The 22,895-nt window shown below is 43.7% G+C and overlaps 3 protein-coding genes across 4 annotated transcripts in view; 1 reads left to right on the top strand and 2 right to left on the bottom strand.

The window, feature by feature from the left end:
- Window positions 1-134: 134 nt before the first annotated feature.
- gramd1c (GRAM domain containing 1c) lies at window positions 135-12,468 on the bottom strand. Its single transcript, XM_084566401.1, has 18 exons — window positions 12,092-12,468; window positions 11,424-11,535; window positions 10,843-10,966; window positions 9,820-9,920; window positions 8,818-8,913; window positions 8,648-8,728; window positions 5,156-5,268; window positions 4,922-5,078; window positions 4,681-4,837; window positions 4,438-4,578; window positions 4,231-4,349; window positions 3,988-4,130; window positions 3,809-3,912; window positions 3,256-3,426; window positions 2,715-2,781; window positions 2,404-2,523; window positions 1,941-2,046; window positions 135-1,217 (listed from the first exon to the last, which is right to left on the bottom strand). Exons 1-18 carry the CDS (start codon window positions 12,244-12,246, stop codon window positions 1,149-1,151), a joined length of 2,136 nt encoding a protein of 711 aa, XP_084422527.1. The 5' UTR covers window positions 12,247-12,468; the 3' UTR covers window positions 135-1,148.
- Window positions 12,469-12,609: 141 nt separating this feature from the next.
- Window positions 12,610-20,950, bottom strand: atp6v1ab (ATPase H+ transporting V1 subunit Ab). Of its 2 annotated transcripts, XM_084566348.1 has the most exons (15): window positions 20,741-20,950; window positions 18,166-18,269; window positions 16,834-16,962; window positions 16,398-16,612; window positions 16,168-16,305; window positions 15,927-16,078; window positions 15,686-15,848; window positions 15,491-15,599; window positions 15,233-15,355; window positions 14,742-14,856; window positions 14,590-14,653; window positions 14,292-14,495; window positions 14,092-14,186; window positions 13,802-13,973; window positions 12,610-13,319 (listed from the first exon to the last, which is right to left on the bottom strand). In XM_084566348.1, exons 2-15 carry the CDS (start codon window positions 18,245-18,247, stop codon window positions 13,227-13,229), a joined length of 1,854 nt encoding a protein of 617 aa, XP_084422474.1. In that variant the 5' UTR covers window positions 18,248-18,269; window positions 20,741-20,950; the 3' UTR covers window positions 12,610-13,226. The 2 variants fall into 2 exon arrangements, with proteins under 2 accessions (XP_084422474.1, XP_084422475.1); XM_084566349.1 differs by lacking the exon at window positions 20,741-20,950 and having other exon boundaries at window positions 18,166-19,625.
- Window positions 20,951-21,795: 845 nt separating this feature from the next.
- The window catches only part of naa50 (N-alpha-acetyltransferase 50, NatE catalytic subunit), a 4,158-nt gene continuing 3,058 nt past the window's right edge, over window positions 21,796-22,895 (top strand). The window contains 1 exon segment of the mRNA XM_084565889.1: window positions 21,796-22,051. Within this exon segment, the coding sequence (XP_084422015.1) occupies window positions 22,044-22,051 (8 nt within the window). The 5' untranslated portion in view covers window positions 21,796-22,043.

The raw sequence follows: 22,895 nt of genomic DNA, 5'->3' as shown, positions 1-22,895 counted from the left end.
TCCATATAGCGGGAGTGACTGCTGCACCGAAACGCAGCCTTTCAATAACGCATAACCTGCCGCGAAACTCGTTCATTTCACTAATATTTTGTTATGATACGCTAATGCTATTGCCAGTTGAGTCCGGAGGAAAGTAGGAAGAAATTTAATTTATTAAAACAGTGCATGACAACATGTGTACAAAACAATGATTAATAAACAAAATCGGATTTGAAATTTGTATGTACATAATGTGAGGAAACAACAGCTTAACAAAATTATGAATTTGACTAGACTCGTCAAATTTAGAAATTACACAAAAAAAAAAAAAAAAACCTAGTGTTGACAGTGAGTTCACAGTACTCAAACAGTCTGGCCTACAACCCTACACCTTCATTCTAATAACATTGCCAAAAATAATTGAACTTTTAAAGAAGATCAAATTTCACATTTAACTTTTCTCAGTGTGCACAAGAAAGAGTGAAAAGAAGAACACAAAACCCTGATGATACATGTACAGCGGATGCGGATCAGGCACGTCATTGCTTGGCCTCCTTCATTTACAGAATTTACTCGGTAAAATACATACAAAATCTGTCATCACTGTCCTCTATACACCAGAGACGCATGTACAAGGAGGTGAATCGCTGATTCAACAGGTTTTATTGAAAATACAATTAAAATAAAAGTGCAAAAATTAAAATATGTGCAAATGAGAAGTTTATTTTTTAAATAATAATCTCAAATTGTTAAAGTATTCCCTCAAACGTATTTACAATATATCCTGTGGCACAGGGCTCATTAAACTATAATAAAAAGTAGCTCAGGAAAGACATTGCTGAAATCCAATGCCTCAGTTTAAGAAAGGAGTGGGGAAAACTAAGGAGTCAGCTGTGGGAGCTGACAATAGCACCCAACAGAAATCTAAACTCTGATGTAACTTTGTCCTCCCAGCAGTCAGTCTGCAGCTTTAAAAAACACCCAGGCACCTGATGCTTCACCGCAGGCTTTAGGACGCTTAACCCCTGGCAACACATGGCACGTTAGTGTTCTGGGGACGTCTGCATGGCAACATCCTGTGTGCACCAGACTTCCTGTGAGGCAGATCCGTCATTTTCCACTCCACAAGGCCCAGGACAGGCGCTCTGCTGTCGCCAGGTGTGGTTGCATCACTGCGGTGCCGCTGTTCGATTGGCCATGGCAAAGTTCTGCTGCAGCAACACCAGGGAGCTGCGGAGCTGTGAGGAAATAAAGGAGTTATGCATTTAATTGATGGATTCCTGCTGGCTGCAAAACTGAAAAAAATAACCGCCATTTGTTAAACTTGTGACTGAAAACACTGCATATGTATGCACGTGTGTTAAATATGAAGCCAACTCTGTTCAAAGGCAACACAATTCACCTTCCAATGTCTATGATAAAGTTGTGTATCATGGTTTAATCTGCCATTTCTCATGATTTATGTACGGTACTGGACTATTTGCATAGAAACGACAGTGGTATCAGCCCATCTATAGTTCCTCATTTAACCTACAAAAAGCGCCCAGTTGATGTAATGACAAAAACTTCCTTGAACCGGAGCTCACGCTACTCTGAAACTCGTTTGGTTTCCAATGAGAAACACTGAGTCATGCAAGCGATCAACTCACTGGGCGCCCCAAACGCTCACCTGGTTGGGCAGGCGTCCCATAAAATTAGGCTATTGTCCTCTGCAGTGCTGCAAGCTGGAATCGAGCTGCATGTCATTATTTCCTGTCTCTCTCCGCTAGTAACTATATAAAAACCGTCAACTCATTAGTCAAACTTATAAAATCTCATCCCTACAGTGAAAAGACGCTGCACTGCACATTTATCTGCGGACACTTAAGAATGACAGGAACACGTCAGTCACGTCAGTTCTCGTCTGTGTTTTTCTCGTGAGCACCATCAGCACAAACAGGATCCAAGCTTAAAAAACCTACCTGTTCTAAAAGGTTAATGGAGTCCTGTAGTACAGTTTTAAGCAGGTGCGAGTCCTCTCTGGCTCCGTACCCTGGCCCCTGTTTTGGACCATATTCACTGGCCAAGCTGTCAAACAACACAGACAGAAGACTGTTATACACATTAACTTTTCTTACATGAAATGAAGGCAGCAAAGCAAGGAAAGTGTTAGAAAACGCCTTATGCAAGATGTCCGTTACATAACCAAATTCACAGAGTCTGATAAAGAGGTAGTTTGAGCGCAGTGAGTCATTAGAGCAAGAGCTCTCATGTACAGTATGTGGGCCGCATAAATGCCAGACAAAAACAAGGTGGAAGACTAACCCCTTCCTCCCGTCCACCCACACCAAGATTTCTGCTTTCAGAGCGACGGCAGCGGCTACTTATACTTTCTATGAACAATGCTAAAAGTTATAAAGTAGCAGCAGCCGAAAGTTGTCTGACCTGGCCTCGGCCCTCTCCCTGAGCCGATGCTTTGTGCTGAGGTACATGCGGTGAGCCACGTCCTCCATGGCCCACAGCTTAAAGAACAGCACCAGATTCAGCATCGTCAGAATCAGCAAACTGAAAAAGGGACATCGAGATTAGAAGGGTCACTGGAGTGCACAACGGCAAAGGACAGAGGCAGGTGTTTGGATGAACGCTGCAGAAATCACACATTTCCAGTCGAGGCATTTCAAAACAGCTTGAAAAAAAAAAAACGAGAATTACACACAAAACGAACCACATCATGAGTTTGCAGGTTTTCAACTTACATCACACTCATTCCAGCTACTATCGTAGTAGTTTTCCATCTTTGAGGGCCTTTCATCTCTATGGGGCCTGAAATGCAATAGATCAACACATAATGTATACCATTTTTAAATGTAACATTGTCACCCGTTTACAGCATTACAAGATATTTACTGTCAGTGACGTGCAGCAGCTTGCAGCATCTGAGTTATAAATATTGCCGTTATCTGGGCATGCCAAAGGCAATGACCCAGTAAGACAAGAACAGCTCCACCTACGATGATGCTGGTGATTTTCAGCAGTGATAAACTTGCTGCTGTAGAAACTGTAACATATTTTAATGAAAGTGCGGAAGGTCTCATGTAGATTTGAGGGAAATTTGCTTCATGCTTGCTAGATTTAAATGAAAACTGCAAACAAACAGCTCATCTTATTTGTCATTACATAAAAATATAAAAACTGAAAATCTAAACTAAGCAGCTTGAAACATACAGTTTCAAATGAAAACTAAATTTTCAAAATATGAATGTATCTCTTTAAAGCCATCATTAAAGCCGCCTGTACCCATGTTGCCATCTCTGAGCTGCTCGGGGTCTTGGCCGTACTGCTTGTTGGGCTTGATGTGCTCCGGCAGAGTCCGGCTGTAAGTCCGCCTCCTCCTCCGGAGCCCACCCATCTTCCCCGACTCTCCCCCGCCTTGGTTCATCTCTGCTTCCTCCTCCAGCAGCTCCGCTTCTGTGTAGCGTCACCGCACACAAATATGGGTCAGAAAGAGCACGGTTAACAGCGCAGAAAAGGTACAGGAAAGAAAAGCATGTCTGCTTCAGGGGAAACTTAAAAACAAGAAACCCTTTAAAAATGTATGACGCTTGATGCATTGTGCACCTAAAATAAAGCAATTTCAGTCTGAGTCAGGCTGACAATCTAGCCCCATGTACTCCCTTTCTGCTTATTGCAAGTGCTACGGTCATATGATTCCCTGTTGCAGAGCCTGCTGAGTGTTGCGGGAAACAGTTTATATCAGATCAGAGATAAAATAAATCACAGGCTAAGGAAAGACAACAAGGAAGTGCTCTCTTCTGCCTCCATAATGGCGCAGACAAGGCTTTCTACTCACCCAGCTGTCTGAAATTATCTTGTATGCCGCTCCAGGAATTTTTGGTGATAAAGGACTTGACCAGGCCCCACGGCTGCTTCTTGTACTTCACATCGGTATACACCCTGACGGCACAACAATCGTTTTCAATTCCAGACAACTATGATAAGAAAAGTAAAAAAAACAAAAACCAGCCTTACCTTAGTCGACACTTCTTCTTCGAGATACTAATAATGTAGTACCGGTTTTGAGTGTAGAAATAATCATGATAGGGAACGTCATGAGTGTACACCTCTGAGTCCACGAGGTAATACTGACCATCCCTGGATTCTTTGTACAGCGTCTGAGAGAAAAATGAAGCACAAATAAATGAGCAATACTTCACACAAAAAGCTATTTACTCACCCGTCCAAGCGAGAACACGCCATTCAGAGCAAACGCACCTGGTTCTCTGTAGCGGTGGAGAACTTTCCAATCAGAGGGTTGCTGATGGTTATTGTGTAGTTCAGATTCCGCTTCATGTTTCCAGAGGCGTCCTTCTGCCAAGCAGTAAAGCTGCCATCTGGTGACACAAAAGGCAACCTTGATTGGTCTAAACTGATGCAACAGGTTTTAGGAATGACTGAAAAACAGAATAGAAAAGGGCTTACTGGTCATCTTACGGACGTTCATGAACCTGCGGGTGAAGTCGGAGTCGGTGAAGAGCAGCTCGAACATTTTGCTGGCGCTGATATGGAAAACTTTGTTGAGGTACAGTCGACCCGGCACCTGGGACGGGCCCACTCGCTCCTCTGATGAGGCAAACAAATGGCAGATCGAGAGGGAAATGTTAAAAACACAGAAACAGTATCATCTCAAGTATCGTCTGGTGCCTCTGGTTCGCGTCCCGTCACCTTCCTCGAAGCTTTCCGAGCCACTTTGCTCTGACACGCCATTCTCATTGGCGTTGAGATCAAGAGATAGAGAGGAGCGCTTGGAAACCCGTTCTGGGGCGAGGCGGTCCAGCGAAGGAACCGGACTGCGCCGAGACGGTGTGTTGCGGGAGTCATCCTGCAGAGAGGAACATGGATCAAATAACCGTTGTTAAAAGTTTAGAAAAGTCACACGGTGTTGGGAAAAAAATAATCTTAATACCATAATGGGTGAGTTCGATGAGCCGAGAGGGGAAGGTAAGTCCTCCCCTTGAGGTGTGGATGTCTCTAAGGGCCCCTGCTCCACCCCGGGTAGGCGAAGGGAGGGAAGCCGCTCCAGTCTCCCGAGGCCGTCTTCACCACCGGGCTTCACTGTCAGGCTGCCGACAAACAAACTGGTGAGTATAACTCATTATATTACGTGTGAAGATGTAAGTCGAGGCGAGAGCGGGCTTACTTGGTCTGCATGTTTGATTCTATCTGTAAGCTCTCCATCTCTTCATGGTTCAGGCCCAGATCAGACCCATAGTGCTGTTTAACCATCTGCCACAACTCCGCACAGGTCAGATGCTGGAAAAAAAAAAAATTAAAAATAGGTCATAACGTCAAGGCTCGTTTGAAATGTGTGCCTACAGAGGTCCTCTTGCGCAATACGATTCTCTTTGGTAGTCATGAACACAAAAACCTGCAAACATGCGACCTCCAAACAGTACAGCTGACAGTCTTATCGCCATGGGTGACAACCTGCAGACCTTGTTTCTCTCTAGTTTAGATACTCATCTTACATTTCTTTGTTAACCCTCCACAGCCCAGAGTAGCTCATAAAAATTGATAGATGTGTTAACTTTAGGTCAAAGATTATTTTTAGTTTGTTTTTTTACCCATTTTCTAGGCTGGATTTGATGGATTTAATTTCCATAAAATACGATTTTTAAAAGCAAGTGGTGCTCTTTTGAGTGAAAGAAAAACAACATAAAAAGACGGTATTATTGTCGGCCTGTTTATTCCGACGGGACGTTTAAACGCCGCTGCCATGTGGCGCCCAGCGTTCTAGTCTTCCAAGTTAAAAGCGATATAAAGTTTAATCTCAATTCACCAAGAGTTAACTTACGTGTCACAGGACATGTCCCGGCAGCTGTGAGCAGTAACTGGCTGTCAAACTCTGATCGGTAACCTGGACGCACGGCGCACTCACATTCAGGAAGTCCTGGGTTTCAAGGAGCTCAGGGGCGTAAAGGCGCGCCGCCCACAACTACACCGATCAAAGGTAAATACGAGCTCGTTCTACCTGTCGAAAGTCCAGCTCGGACTGCCCCGCAAGCCGTTTCGTTTCTGATGTGATCCCGCACATCACAGTTTCGGCTCCGACACAAGCGTAAAGTGCGCTCTGAGCGGTTAGAGGCGGGTCGTCGACGCAAATCAGCCCTCATGGCCACACCTGGAGAGGTCAATGAACTTTTTTTGTTTTCGTACAGGTGTTTATGCTCCAGGTCTCTCAAGACTTTAGTGCTGTGGGAATGGCTGCCATAGCTCCTGTAAACAAAAATAGACTATAGGCAGAGCTCACGTTTAAAGGTGAAAGTCCAAGTTGACAGAGGAAGGCATGGTGCATGTTTACCATGTTTAAAACTGATGATTTTACTCTTGTGCTCTGTATGAATATGGCAATAAACTGTAATCCATTCCCATGCCCTGCTGGATTCAAAACCTTCTGGAGTGTTATCCTGCAATCCAATTTTAGCAAAAAGAAATTATATAAATATACAATGCCATCAAAAAAAAAGGTCACACTCCAATATTTCGTTGAACTGCCTTTAGCTTTGATTACAGCACATATTCACTGTGGCATGGATTCGATAAGCTTCTGCAATGTCACCAGATTTATTTCCATCCAGTGTTGCATTCATTTTTCACCAAGATCTTGTATTGATGACGGGAGAGTCTGACCACTGAGCAAAGCCTTCTCCAGAACATCCCAAAGATTCTCAATGGGCTTAAGGTCTGGACTCTGCGGTGGCCAATCCATCTGTGAAAATGATGTCTCATGCTCCCTGAACCACTCTTTCACAATTTGAGCCCCATGAATCCTGGCATTGTCATCTTGGAATATGCCCGTGAACATCAGGGAAGAAAAAATAATTGATAGAATAACCTGGTCATTCAGTATATTCAGGTAGTCAGCTGACCTCATTCTTTGGACACATAATGTTGCTGAACCTACACAGGCTTGTACAGTAGGCACTAGGCATGATGGGTGCATCACTTCATCTGACTCTCTTCTTACTGTGATGCCCCCATCACTCTGGAACAGGGTAAATCTGGACTCATCAGACCACATGACCTTCTTCCATTGCTCCAGAGTCCAATCTTTATGCTCCCTAGCAAACTGAAGTCTGTTTTTCTGGTTATCCTCACTGATTAGTGGTTTTCTTAAGGCTACACAGCTTCAGCCTCAATCCATCGAGTTCCCTTCACACTGTACTTGTGGAAATACTTTTTTTGGCCACGCATTGTATTTTGCATAGCCACATCTGAAGGCCTGGACACACCAAACCGCCATGAAATGCACCAGCAAATGAAAATTCACTGTGATGTTGCCTCTGTCTGGGATAAAATGTTGCACTTGGACACACCACAAAGAAGAAAAAAAAACAATGAAAAGCTTGCAACAAGGATCCAACTAATACAAATATGTGTCAAAAACTAGACGCTCACTGACCACCTGACATCAGCAAACATGGCGTGTCACGGCCTTGAAGTTTGTTCAAACAAATATAAGGTTTCTGCTAGAATATATTTGAATATACATATATATGTTGAATGTATCCTAGCCTACGGTGCTTACAATGCAGCTCAGCTAATATTTACTCAAACTGACATTTCAGCTGCGTTTTCAGATGTTTTTGTCACTCACGGTTTAACTCGCTGCTCAGCCGCCTTCACAGCTCGACATCGATCGACATTTTACTGCTTTTGTCCCCAATACTTCAGTTGGCATTTCATCGGTTTTCATTTCAGTACTCTTCAGCTACTCTCAGGGCTGGCATACAAACAGTTCAGCCGCTTAAACTTTCCTCGAAAACACTACTGTCAAGTGCTTTAACTCTCTCACACACACACACACACACACACACACACACTATATCTTGATTTTAATAAACATTTTACAGGGTCTGCATGTGCTTCTTGAGCACACGTCCTCTGGTTTATTTTATTATCTTTTACATACAAAGAATTGGGTAAAAGGGGGAGAACTGAATTCTCTGAATTGTCAGGCTGCATCCTGCTGGGGATGGCCGCTGCCATCAAGGAGTGTCATTGCTATGGGGTGGGGGTGCCTGGTCTGGTCTAGGTGGGTGCTACATGTCTAAGTAACATCCACATGAATGTCAGGTCCAAAAGTTTCCCAACAGAACATTGTATTGTCACAATACGGTCAATGTTATTTACTTCTCCTGTCAGTGGTTTTAATGTTGTGGCTGATCGGTGTACATGTCCTCAGGTAAATTATTCCAAGCACGGCACCTGAGCCCGTGGAACAGCAAACAAAAGCTTGTGTCTGTTGGACTCGTGAGCAAACCCCTGCTGCTGTGTGTAGATCTTTACCCCACATGCAATAGCAGACCAGAACTGATAAAGGGAAGACATGCTATGGTCGGGGCAGTATGACGTGTCCTCTGCTCCAATTAGATAAGTGCTACCTGGGAGGATTTGAGGACAGCAGTCAAGGTATTGAATAGCCTATATTGTTGACAGTAGTTTGTGAAATGTGAAACAACTGTTAATCTTTTAAAAATTATTTTTCTTGACACGTGATAAGATATGAAGCAGGTTGTGGAAGCTGCATGAGCAGTAGTTACTCCTACATGGATAAATGAACATCATACCAATGAGAGAAGTTCAGATGTGCTGTTGGAGGAAACAGCAGGTGGGTGGAGCAGCGCCTTACCTTGTCCAACAGAACGTTTTGCCACATGCGGAAAACACTCTGATAGCTTTTCTCTCTTGCCGAGAAGGAAGTGAAGAACAACTGCAGGTGAAGGTCCAAAGAGAGACAGTGTTAGTATGAATACGTGTTCATCAGAAGTGAGATAAGTGACGGCACTTTGACGCGGGTACCTTCTCTGTTTTCGTGCAGATCTGGATGGCGTTGGGAATCAGCCGAGCCGTTTTCTCTCTTGTCATGGTCGTGATGTCTTTAAGATTCAATGTGATCTATAGCAGAAGGGTGAAAGGTTACAAAGCACGCTAATCAAAGAAAGCTGTAAGAAAACCAGGAACTGCTTTATGATGAAACCTGCAGCAAGTGCCTGCAATAAGTAATTAGTGTATATTGTAATTTTGCCCTCTGTATCAGGACAATCTCTTTAATAAGCCATAACATTATGACTTCCTGCCTAACACTATGTGGGTCACTAGGCCAACTAGGCATGGACTCTGAAAATTTGCAGTTGTGCCTGGCACCAAGATGTTAGCAGCAGATTTTTCAGTCCTGCAAGTTGCAAGGTGGGACCTCCGTGGATAGACAAGGATCCTCGACCAAGATCTGGGGATTTGGAGACCCAGTACTGTGAACTGACAAACTTTTGCTGCTCAAACCAATCTAACAACCACAGGTCTGGCAGGGACACAATGTCTCCCAGTAGAACACTGCCTAAAGCATCACACTCCCTCCATCGGCATGTCCTCTTCCTGTAGTGCAGCTTGTGTTCCGCAGCTGAGCAACACACATGCATCTTGCTTTCAACGTGATGTAAAAGAGAATGGGATTCATCAGACCGGCCCACCTTCTTCCACTGCTCCATGGTCCTGTTCTAATGCTCATGTGTCCATGGTAGCAGCTTTCAGCAGTGGGCAGAGGTTAGTATGTGCACCCTGACTGGTCAGTGGCTACGCAAACCTATAGAAAGCAAACTGTGATCCAAAACGGTTGCTTGTCCGTTGGATTGGTCAACACATGCAACATTGAGTCCAGGTCCAAGATAACCAATGTTATTCACTACACCTGTCAGTAGTTATAATGCTGTGCCTGATCAGTGTGTTTGTGTATGTTTTGGCCACATGTTCACCCTCCCTTTCCCTCCTCCTCCTCCTCCTCCTCCTCCACCACAGTCGTCTTACCTTCGTTCCCCGAAACACATTGCTGTAGAAACAGACCCAGTTCTCCGAGAGGTAGAGGCGTCCCTGAAGGAGTATGTCCCGCTGGAGGGCGCACGGATAGTCTGAGGGAAAAACAAGTTACATGTGACTGTGCCAGAAATGCGATTTAGCACATTTCAGTTGACTGTGAGAACAAATATACTGGAACTCATTAGGATTTCATGGTTATAGGGGGAAAAAATAAGAGAGAGAGTTTTCATAGAGCAAAGTGTCATAACTTTTTAGGACATGAGGCTGGAGGATGTTTGACTTGCAAGAGTAGAAAAAAAAAAAAAAAAAAACATATGAAACTTCCACAGGAAATGTAACCCATTTAATTTGTTGCACAAGAGCTTTTGCTGCTCTAATCAGTTCAACCGCAGATTTTCACAAAGAAGGGAAGGCAATGATCTAATAGTCGATAAGGATAGAAGAAAATTTTAACCTGATATTCTTCTGCACTACCTAAAAAAAACTAGGTCAGAGCTTTAAGATATTATGTGCATTTTCTCTTTGAGTCTGTTGCATTATGTTGAGTTACACAATGACCTGACCGCATAACACAATTCCTGATTTCCATCTGACGCAACAGTACAGTCACAAAAATTTTAAGAAGGAGGCTTTAATTGAATGAATGCTTTTGCAAAAACAAAGTAGTCACAGAACATGTGACATGAGGGCCCACATTTCAAAATTCACAAGAAGAGATGTTCTAGTTTCCTGTTTGATGAAAAGGTTAGATCAAACTTCCTTATCTCATTTTTTTTTTTTTAAGCTTATATCTATTTTTACAAACAAGGGCCTCATCCTGGATTTTTTTGTGACTGCAGTATTAAGACACAACTGCTGAGCCTGAAAAGATTTTGTAGAGCCTTTACTTCAGCAGGTTTAGACTTGCACGGTTTGTATTTTTTACAACATACAAGTGTAGCATTAAAGGACTGACTATCAATAGAAGTTCAGCATTTCCTGTTTAAGTTATGAAAAGCAGGCTTCGGAACTCACCCAGTATGAGCACCTCTGTTTCTGGCACTTCCTTGAACAACTTCTTGAACTCCTCGTACCTCTGTTTGTAGTTCGGCAGAGGAGTCTGAGGCGCCGCAAGACACTGTCCCTGAGGATCGGAGCTCTGACGGAGGAGACGTGAGCATTACTGACGCAGACACACTGATGCAGCACATTCGTTCTGTCCTGTGTGTTAAACTCAAGTCTGACCAGACTTAAAGGACACCTCCAGTGAGTATGAGCACATGATAAACAGCCTCAAGAGCCTTCTGGGCTTTGCATCAGAGAAGCAACAGCAATCCCACTTGTGTGGGTGGGAAACATATTGTAATGAGCCTGAACCACAAGAGGGCAGTGAAAGATCTTCCAAGTCTATTTTAAACCACTCAGCTGCTTCAGGATTGGTCATTAAGACGGTCTAAATGAAATAAACTCTTAACAAAAATCAAACTGAATGACAGTCCAAAACTTAAAGGCACGGCATTAAACCAGAAAAGTCCAAACTTGAAAAACAAACTCAGCAACATGACAATAGCTTTAAGTCAGCTGGAACAGCTGTTGTCTCTGCTGTGTTTTCTTACATCTTCTTCCTCAGAGCTCCACCTTGAATCCGCCAAGGATGTCGTGTCATCTGTTATGTCATCACTCCCCACTCCTGACGGGTTGGATACCTGGTCCATCTGCTCTTCAGCACTGCACAGATATAAAAAAGAAAAAGAAAGAAAGACACATGCTGTGACCATCACTTTAAATATTAAACTGTACATTTGCGCTTTACTGGCGTCGGTAGGAAGAGTTGTTGGCTTTAAGAAGCTTTCCATCCCTGCGGTGAAAGTCATCAAACAGGGCTATCCAGCAGCTCCACAGTGGAAGTCATTGTGTCTGCAACAGAACAGGTTTGACTGGAGAGCTAAACTTAGGATGCGTGATCATTCCAGACAACCTGGTGAACTCGTGACTTAGTATCGCCGAAAGAACAAATAACATATCTTAAAAAAATAATAATAATGAACTAAACGCTCCCCGTCTGCCTTTCTGTTTGCTGTTAGGTTGAGCCGACTGACACGAAAAATCGGACGGCATGGATATCAAGTTTTGTCAAACAGAAGCCGAGCAGATAAAAGTTTTCCCCATCGTGCGCTGTTCCCAAACGCCACTTTTACGCACGGCGCCATTAACGCACAGGCGTGTTCGATTTCATCCGCATGCGGCTTAACCAGAGTCAAAACCGATGTTGGCGGTCACTTACCTGACACGGTGCGGACCCAGGGTTTCTGTTCGGTGGAGGTGCCCAAGGTTAAAAATAAATAAATAAATAAATAAGCCAAGGAAACGCCTGTTTGTTCCAGGCAGCAGCGGGGTTGACTTAAATGCGCTGCCCGCCTTGCTGCAGGTGCATCTCATCCGACCACGGCAACATACCTTAAGGGAGTCGTCACCTCACGGATGACGCTCATTGGCCTCCACAGGACCAATTCACGGCTGCATCTTGACCTCCCTTTATTTATACGGGAATCCTCTCGTGGCTTCAAATTAAAGCCAGGTACGTTTGCATCCAAGAACTCAGGTAATGAGCTCCGTCGTGTATTCAAAGCTGTCAAACAAATCAAATGAGCCAACTCTACTTTAAAAATTAACAATAATTAAAGCTAAGTGTATTACGCAGAGTGCAGCAGAGTATGAGTGAAATGCGGATGGACCAGTTCGGCCACATTGGCAGCATCGTGAGAAACAATGAGATCAAACTAAGAAATGCACACACAGTTTGTTGTTTTTTTTCCCCATGTTTTAATTCTTTGGGAGTAACATGATGAAAGTATTGGACAGCCGAGAGTCTGACTCTTTAACACTCACACAGCAAAGTACACAACACTGCACAGCATGAAACACAACCATAAAAACAAAAAGAAAGAACAAAGCCTTTACGTCAAAATGCTGGCAATAAATAGACTGATCTTATTAAATTTATATTCAATACTCTTCTGTACAGATGGTCTGTGAATTACAATACATCAACCCAACAATCCTCATTGGGAAAAGCAACACGGCTACACATAATGTAAACAGAGGAAGGAAGAAACAGGGCGAAGAGACTCCTCTTTCACACGCACACGTTTAACTCGCACACACGATCGATGACCATGCAGAGGATCCAGAGTGCGCCAATGTGAGGCAACAAATAATAACAATGAATACAGTACATCTTTCTCTTTTCCCTCCACATGAAACTGCACACACTCACACAGTCACTCACAAGAGGGGCACAAAGGGCAGCGGGGGGGGGGGGGGCACACACAGGCTTCTGGAATACGAGGAGGCGGAATGTGACTCTGCAGTGGAGGGGTCAGAGATGAAAACTGGGAAGGTCGTGCGGAGGTGGGCGACTATTCCTCCAACGTACGGAAGGCGTTCTGCATGTCCTCCAGCAGCTGTGCGTACTCGGCCTTTATCTTGGCCTCGCCGTCCTTCACTGGGTCCTGCAACGAGGAATACAGTCTGAATACAGGCGTGAACGGAAAACAAGAGCGCCGGAGAACGCTGCAGATAGTCTGTAGCGGTCGATTTAAAATGCATCTCCAGGGCCAGTCAATCAGCAGACTGACTACAATGGATTTTGATAAATCATTCTTCAGAACAAGCAAACATTTTCTCCTTCCAGGTGTGAGGATTTGCAGCTTTTCTCGCTTTTAAAATCACAGAAATCTACTATTTGTGATTGTTTTGACTGATAAACAAGACCTCTAGATCTAAAATGCCTGCGTGAGTTTTGAGACACTAGCATAAGTACCTTCTGAGGTTTCACCAACTAATCAACTAACCCAGAAGATAGAATAACGCAATATACCACCTAGGCAAACAAATAATTACAAGAAGCTGCATCTTCTTCAGACAAACTACATTTACATTATTAAATAAGATAAAAATACTGATATAAAGCCCCATATAAGGCCAAATCTACCTTGAATTTCATCGAGCTGAGCCGGTAGAGCATTTCTCCCAAGTGCTCCTTGATCATGGACCAGGTGATCTTGTTGTCGCTCTGAGCTGTGGTCTCCACCGCGTGCCGTGCCATGTCGTAGAAAGCGATCGTGTTGGAGAGGATGCCCACTGTCTTGTAGAAGGGACAGAACCTGAGGAGATGGACAACGAACAGTCGGGCGGATGAGTAAAGCGCAGGCGTATCTGCAGAGAAAGTTCCCAGCAGTAGAGTTTTCTTCAAGATGTCCCGACACCTGCCTGAACTCTCACCTGTCATAGGGGGTGTAACCGTTCTGCTGCAGGAAGTCGTCTTTGAGAAGTTTGGCCACTTCCAGGGTGATTTTATCGGTTTCTGCCAGCGAAGCCTGTCAGAGTGGTTATCACGCAATTCATTTATTTAAGCAACACCTGATATCATGCAGATCATACGAGGGATCAAAACACCATCGCTTAACTTCTTGTCAAATTACCTTTCCTACGAGCTGCACAATCTCAGCCAGGTCCTCCTCTTCCTGCAGGATCTCCTTTGCCTTAGTACGCAGGGGCACAAACTCGGGGAAGTGCTTGTCGTAATATTCATCCAGAGCACGGGTGTATTTGCTGTAGCTGATGAGCCAGTTGACGGAGGGGAAGTGCTTCCGCTGAGCCAGTTTCTTATCCAGACCCCAGAACACCTGACAGAAAATGCACCGGGCACATAGTGAATAAAACAACTGATGTGCGGAAATAATATGACAGTGGGATTAGATTAAAAAAAAGAATAATTACCTGAACGATACCAAGCGTGGCTGAAGTAACAGGATCAGAGAAGTCACCACCAGGAGGGGACACACTGAGGAGAGAGAGCGCTCATGTCACTACAGTTCATAAAAGATGTGCAGAGTCAATGTCTCCCCCTAGTGGTGTAAAGATGTACTCACGCTCCCACAATACTGACGCTGCCCTCCCTCTCAGGGTTGCCCAGACACTTCACCCTTCCGGCGCGCTCGTAGAAGGAGGCGAGTCGGGCGCCCAGGTAGGCAGGATAACCGCTGTCTGTGGGCGGAAACACAAAGTAGACGAGTGTCATCCCGCCACAAAACACCGGCCTGAAAATAAACCAGCTCCGCCTTGATGAGAAGGGACGGTTAATCTGTGTAAACGCCTCAAACATGAACTTAAGCTGAAGGATAAGAATTAGTTTTCGTCCAACAACAAAAGCCAGTTTTGTAAGCAAACATTTGGTTCGACATTTGGTGAAAATGTGCAAAAGAAAGCTGGCTACAAACTGAAGCTCTGTGATCCAGAGTGAGGTTTGACACAGTGTACATATCACATTGCCCTTTTTTTTTGTTGCATAATTTCTAAAATACAGAAGACGTCTGAATCTGCCTTTAGCCGTTCTTAAAATCTCCAGTAACTCCCAACTTACCAGCGGGCATCTCGGCCAGACGGCCAGAAATCTCCCTGAGAGCCTCGGCCCAACGGGAGGTGGAGTCGGCCATCATGCTCACGTTGTATCCCATGTCTCTGAAGTACTCAGACAGAGTGATTCCTGCCAAAACAAAGAGAGCAGGCTGCGTTAATCGGGAGCTAAGTAAAGATAGTGGAGTGAGTTGTCCTTAAATAACTGCATAGTTTCTTCTGTGTTTGACAAGAGATTCATATTATGCAAGTGTCAAGTGTTTACCTGTGTAGATGGAGGCCTCTCTGGCAGCTACAGGCATGTTAGAGGTGTTAGCCACCAGTGCTGTTCTCTTCATGATGCTCTCCGTCTTTCCATCCACCTCCATGGTCAGCTGTTGACCAGACACCGTACGTAGTCAGTCACCATGAACACCATTTAACGTCACTTTAATAAAGCGGTGTCTCTACCGCCACCCACCTCAGGGAAGTCTCGCAGTACTTCAGACATCTCGTTACCACGCTCCCCACAGCCCACGTAGATGATGACATCGCTGTTGGAGTACTTGGACAGGGACTGAGAGATGACGGTCTTGCCGCAACCAAAGGCTCCTGGGATGGCTGTGGTTCCTCCTTGCACACATCTTCACACACAAACATCCAGTTTAGGGAAAAGTGTTCAAACCTGAAAAGAAAGGTCTAAAGGAGCATGCGAGACTCACGGGAAAAGGGCGTCCAGGACTCTCTGTCCGGTCAGCAGCGGGTGATTGGCGGGCAGCTTCTCTGTGACGGGCCGGACTTGTCTGACAGGCCACACTTGCACCATGGTGAACTTCTCCTTCACACCCTCGAACTCCAGCTCCATCACCACATCCTGACGGAGGGGCAACGCAACGATCAGCACAAAGCGACAACTGGCAAGACACTTGCGAAACGCGGCTGCGGCTGCTGCAATGAACTCACGTTGACGTCGTAGTTTCCAGGCGGAGCCACGTAGGTGACGGTGCCTCTGTTTTTAGGAGGCAGCATGATCTTGTGTTTAATGAGGGAGTTCTCGTACACCATGCCGTAGATGTCTCCTCCTGTTATGTGGCTGCCCACCTGAGGGGAAAAAAAAAAAAAAAAAAAGAAGTCATGAATTACATCTACTTCACATCATGATCTCAAGGGGAAGCTGTGGAGTCTGCACGCACCCGCAGGCTCTTGCCGGGAGTAAACTCCCACTTGAGGTCTCGATTTAGGGCTCCGATGTTTACTCCTCTGGGGATGTAGATGCTCTGCGTGATGTCGTTGATGTCCTTCAGGGGTCGCTGGATACCGTCAAAGATGGAGCCCATGATTCCTGGACCCAGCTCGACAGAGAGAGGTTTCCCCGTCCGCAGCACGGGATCTCCCACGGACACACCGGCTGAGTTCAAGCTCAGGAAAACTCCCCAACGTTTAGAAGAGACTCAAAGGTTCAAATATTTTAATAACGTGGGCTTTGGTCACAGCTGCAACAATACTCAGCTGTTCATTTGTGTTTGCATATGCATCTTACTACATTTTTAGGCGAGACTTGAAAATCTGGAACTCGTCCTTCAACAGCAGCCGTAAGAAAAGACGGGCATAGCGTAGCAGTAAGGATACATGTCTCCTCGTAGACCTGGATGGTGGCCATGTCTCCCTCCAGCCTGATGATCTCTCCCACCAGCTCACTGTGGCCGACACGAACCAGCTCGTACATGGCCGCTCCGGCCATGGCCGTAGCCGTCACCACTAGAAACACACACGGGACACAGTTATGAGATTCAGTGCTGTGAACTGTGTTGCTGCCGTTTTGAACTGGAGGTGTTACATGTCAACTGCAGAAGAGAAAATAACTAATCTATATCTGTGAAGAGATGCAAAGTTGTCATGCCTTTGGAGGACAATAAAAATAAAATATTTATCTTCAACTGGCATCACAAGCACCTTATATAGTGCATATTTAAATGGGGGAAGGTACTCATTGTGCTGCTTGGCATCAATGTGTGAGCCACACTGAATATGGGTGAGAGAAAGAAGAAGAAGAAGAAGAAGAAGAGCTATCAGAGGGGATAAGGAAGAAAATAAGAAGTAAATACTAAAAGACCACCTCCAAGAGGCTTAATGTTTCTTTGAGTGCACCTGCTAAGATTATTAAAAATAAGAGTTTAAATTGTGGAAAAAGAGCTAATGAAACACCAGAAAACAGAAACAAGCTGACAGAGTAACAGTAACCCATTAAGCCATACATTGCTTTCAGAATTAAAGTGAAGAGAAACAAAACCGGATTTAACATTTGGACAAAGGAAATTATTATATTATAAGGTAAAATTAAAGGTTATTCAAGTGTTCTAGGCTACCACTCAGTGGTAAAGAGCTCTATCTCAGTGTCAGGCCGAGGAACCTGTTGTGGAATATGACTCAGAACGTATCTAAAAAAACAATGAGAAGAAAACACTGGACTGTTCTGCTATGAGTCCTTATCTTAATCAGGCTAAATATAAAAGCGGAAACATGCAGCTGGGTTTTGGCATCCATCAAACCCAGGAGAAGGGCCTGATTACAGTGATTATCTCATACAAAACAATGTTTGTGTGTTACCAGGGTACCAGTCCTTTTGTGCCTTGAACACACAGGGCACAAAATGTAGTCATTTTCAAAATAATAGGTTACATTAAAAATCAAATGTCATGTTCTACGTCATATTTTCAGTTCATCACCTTCAGTCATATTTGTTTCTTTTTAATCTTAAAAATGCGCCATACCTGGTAATGGTCTACTTCTAACAAACTTTAACAACAAATGTTTAGGCCTCAGCCTGCTCCCAAATTTACATCTGCTGAAGTAAATTAACCGTGGAGGAAGATGATGACAGAGAAAAAGATCACAGTGTTTATGTGTGTGTGTGTGTGTGTGTGGGTGTGTGTGTGTGTTTGCGCGCGTGTCGTAGCCAACCTGGTCCAGAGACTCCATGTACGTATCCAAACTGGCTCTCTCTGTCCTCATCCTTGATCTTGGGCAGCTTGGACGTGTCCATCTTCACAGGTTTATTAGTTTGACTGGAAGGAAAGGAGGGAAAGAAACATAAAGCGACTGTCACTGTCAGCAGATCTGTGTTTAAATGTTAGTTATGAAGGTTTTTTTTAAACAGCAGCTGTGAAGATGCTGTGTGTAAAGGTGCTTATAATATGGTAAAATTCATCTGAGGCCACCTCGGTTACGGTACCGATAAAAACTCAAAATGGCATTGTGGTCCAGATTTGGACAGGTTCTGGTACTGAATTAATTCTCTGAACGTATAAGAAGAAGAAAACAATATTGTTATTATTTATGTTTTCTGCCTGGCATTGGGCTGGGACCGGGATATTAGCTCCTCTTGTAGTAACCATGGAAACCTAGAGGAAAATAAAGTGACATCGCTGCTCACGACTCCTTATTTCTCCGAGGGAATCAGGCCACCTCCCCCTCACCTCAGTCACTTTCTCAGCTGCACACACCTCAGGTCCAGCACTAGAGTCAGTGTGACGTGTTGGACATTAGTGGGGAATCCCACATGGCAGCGTGGTCGTCTGTTTTCCCTTCACATATATGTGTGCGCAAACACAGCATGTTCAGTCTCCAATGTGTGCATTATTACACTATACATTCAGGGTTTACATTTTCCTGTCTCCTGCTTTCCTTTTTTTTCCTGAGACATTTATATTCCATATGTGCTTCGTGCTATGGTGCTCAGTTCAGCTACATCCAGCGGTAGCCTCAAGCTGTCATGAGTCGTGACATAAACCCATCCGCACAGAGAGCTGATGCAGATGCTCAGTCTGCACACATTCAGTGAGCTTTATCGCCGGGATACCGTACGAGCCACAGTGCATCCATCCAACACGCTCACAGTGTTGACTCTGCACTCCTCGTTTCTTTTTCTCTCACTACATCTACTGTATGTCCTCTTCTTGCCCTTCCCACTGATGCACAGATCTTCCTGTTTATGCTCGGCTGCCATCTGTGCAGGGACACAGCAGCTCCACCTGCAGGTCACTGCGGTAACTGCAGGAATGACACCTAAAAAGGTTTCACTGTTCCTCTGACACATGATTTCTTTTCTTTTTCTAAATAAAATAAATACATCAAAATAGATTAAATTTCCTGGCTTAAAGTTAAGTATCAGATGTGTGTTTAATCACCGAGACAAAGTGAGCACACATTACTCAATGATCAACTGAACAATCACTGTGTGCCTGATGGGATTTTTAAAAAGCCTTCTCGCATACAGTCTGATGATAAGACCTATTGTTCCAATGATTAACCACCAGAGACCACGCTCTACCTGCTTGATTAATGCTTGTTCTACAAATCACATGAAACTACCTTCATATATACCACCACTACATGTATAAATATAACTTGGGAGTAATTCTTCAATCACTTTATACATTAATATTTTCTAGAAGCCTAGAGCTACTACAAGGAAAAATTCTTCATAACAATAAAAAAAAAAAAAAGTTGCAGACAAAGAATTCAGCCGACATGACACTTGATCATATGATCCTGGCACATGACTTGGCTTGCCTCACTGTGACTGTTTTTAAGGAAGTGGAAAACTAGCATGGTGCAAAACTGGGAAGTACAAATTAAGACTGTGTGATATGTGATATTTTCCCACTAAGCAACAGTTCTCAACAGAAAACGGGGATGAAAGAATATTAAAGATCAGCAGATCATAGCACTGCTGGTATTAGCTGTTGTGGTGGCTGATTACTGTGATGGAAATCAAAGAAGGGAATGGTCTGCTGCTGTGTCCACATGCCACTAACAGGGAAACAGTTTGTTAAACATAGAAATATGAGAATATGGGTTTTCTTCTGACAGAAGACAAGTCTTATCCGTTTTCGTGTGCATTAATGAATGTATGAGCAGAAGAAGACAGACAGATGGTGTTTGTCTGGGCAAAAAATAGGCCCAGATATGTTACATGCAAGTGAGATTGCCACGCAAAACATCCCCACACAGTCATGTTAATTGCTAACTCCTTGAATGCACCTTGCTGAGCATGACCCTCGGCTCCATCGTATTGTTGTTTTATGCAGATTAATATGATGAGACTGAAAGACACAATGATGACCTTGTAGCCTGCTTGTGACATATGATGAACAGGGAGCTTTGCTTTGAGGCTGATATCAGTGCAAGATACTGTAACAGCTTTCCTCGAAACCATACACTAGCTAGCTTCAGTGACACATTAAGTACAGTCTCAAATACGGCCGATAAATCATGAATATATGTACGTGTAATTTCCACCCGACCCCACTTTGTCTTTACACCAAAAAAAACAGCCCTAGCTAGCTGTGTAGGTAATTCGCTATCAAGAAAATAAAAGCAAGACTAGACGTCGGCCTGGCTGAAAATCGCTGGCTCTACCGTTTTGAGGCGCAACGGGATGGCTAAATTGCTTCATCACAAGAAACAGCATTGACTGTGTTCGCTTATAATAACAGGAAAACGCAACAAATTTGTATAAAAGTATAATATTTACCTTCTGGTTATGAAGTGTCCGTCTACTGTCTTGCTTCGAGAGAGAAACACTGGGTTCTGCGGTGCGTGACAGCAGGCTCAGGTCAGCTGACTTCATTCACTCGCTGCTCGGTTTTACTGCGGGGCCCCTGCAACTGCCGCCATTTTGGATCCGCCCCAGGTCCACCGCAAAGATATTTAAGTGAGGAGTGTTAGAGATCGATAACTTTACATCATTGTTGGTCTACATGAAGTACTACTCGCGGCCTCTAAAATAACTGAAATGACTACCGGTGCAGTGTTTTCCACTTTTGTCGAAACTAATTCGCCCAGGGGCAAATATTATAAAATGTATTTATTAAACTAAATATAAAACACCCAATTCTCATTAAAATAATTGTGGCAATCATGCAATGTAAAAAAAACATGTATTCAAAAACGAGATATACATAGAGGTGCTTCTTAATGGAGTACAATTTCGACATCCAAGTAGTATTTGAGCAAATTATTGGAGATATATTGCATACTTTGCAACAGTACGAGGGACCATTTTGGTACTTGGGAATCTATCTCTCGCGTTGTTGAATATCTTTGCAGCAACCGTTGAACCAAAATGGAGGCGCTGTCACGATTTGAGATCGTTTAGTTAATCATTCAGGTAGCCTATCTAAAAAAATAAAAAAAAATAAAAAAATTGTCGATGCTAATGTGAATACCCATTAAACATCCAATAATTTTCAATGTTCTTGTTATGTATGTGGAGTTAGGTTTATACTTTGTCATTGTGTTTTAATGACACATGCTTTATGTCGTTTTCAGTGCTTTTTTTTTTTTTGAAAAATTGTATCTTCAAAATAAAACTGTTCCAAAAATGAAAGTACTTCGAATATTAAAATGGGTATTTGTTACCCTGAGTAAGGTTACTCTCCCTCTCTGCAGTTGACATTAATCTTACCCATTAATTTGATAAATTCTAAATGTATTTTTTTCCAGATTTGACGATTAACATAGAGGTATAATACGTGTTAACATCACTAGATTAAATCATGTTATTAGGGATTAAATATAACCTTTGAGCCAAAATCCAGGTAAAACTATCACAAAGCACTCGTGTTTGTGCGCATGCGGGGGTCAGGGTTGACAGTCTCCACACAGTCGTGGAAGGAGTGTGGCGGCTAAGCTAACTGCAACCATCGCAACTAGCTACATGTGGAGGGTAAAACGGGAGGCATCCCCGACCCTAACTCTGTCTAAATCCTTACTTTTTACCCAAAACAACTCTAAAGTTTAGCCTCATCGAAAATAAGGGATAATATCTGTTTAAAATGAAAGGGTGAGTGTAAGCTTTTGGGTCACGAATATGTAGCTTAGCACGAGTAAAGTTTTTCATGTCTGTGTTTTTTCTACAAGGGGAGGCGGGGAGGAGACGACGAGCCAAGCTAGCCCGCTAAGCTACTTTTATTTATGTTTAGGACAAAAATATAAACGACAGCACCGGCACTGAAACATTTCTACCGCGGACGTCATCATTAAGTTAATCCGCTTGTCGGTTCTTTTAGGTTTCGACCATGCTAAGCTAACTAGCTAGCTGCTAGTGAGAAGCTGAGTCAGTAAACCCAGTTTTAGCTAAGCTCGGTAGATAGACCTCTGGATGTCTGATGATATTTTGCGTTTACTGTGTTGTTCAGCTACGCGAAGTCGAGTGGTCGGTACGAGTCGGTTAATTACGTTTTTATAGGTTACATCCAGCTTCAAGTTGGTCAAAAGTTGTCGTTTTAATGTTGCATCCGACGTATACTTCAGGGTTTCTGCCAGCTTACTCAGTGTAACTGATCTGTCAGAGTAACACACTGATATAGATGCTTCACTTTTGACTAACACATATGTAGCCAGTTGACATGTGGGTAATTAACGTTAACTGTGTTTAGTTCGGATAGGATTTCACAGACTTTGCTGTATATCCCGATGAACAACACACGTGACCAAGAGCTGTTTTTGGATGTGTAGTTGTCCTATATTTATCTCACTGAACCCCTCAACGAAGCGAAGTGGAGTTTTTATGTTTGGGTCACTTGGTAAGACACAAATCGGGCCACGATCTTATTATTAATTCAAGTAATGCTGAACTGTAGTTGGCACTGAATTAATGTCCTTATTAAAGAGTCTCAAAATGATTA

The sequence above is a fragment of the Chelon labrosus genome, assembly GCF_963514085.1.
Source record: "Chelon labrosus genome assembly, chromosome: 18".
In the NCBI taxonomy this organism is placed as follows: domain Eukaryota; kingdom Metazoa; phylum Chordata; class Actinopteri; order Mugiliformes; family Mugilidae; genus Chelon; species Chelon labrosus.
This window is presented reverse-complemented; position numbering and strand designations above follow the sequence as displayed.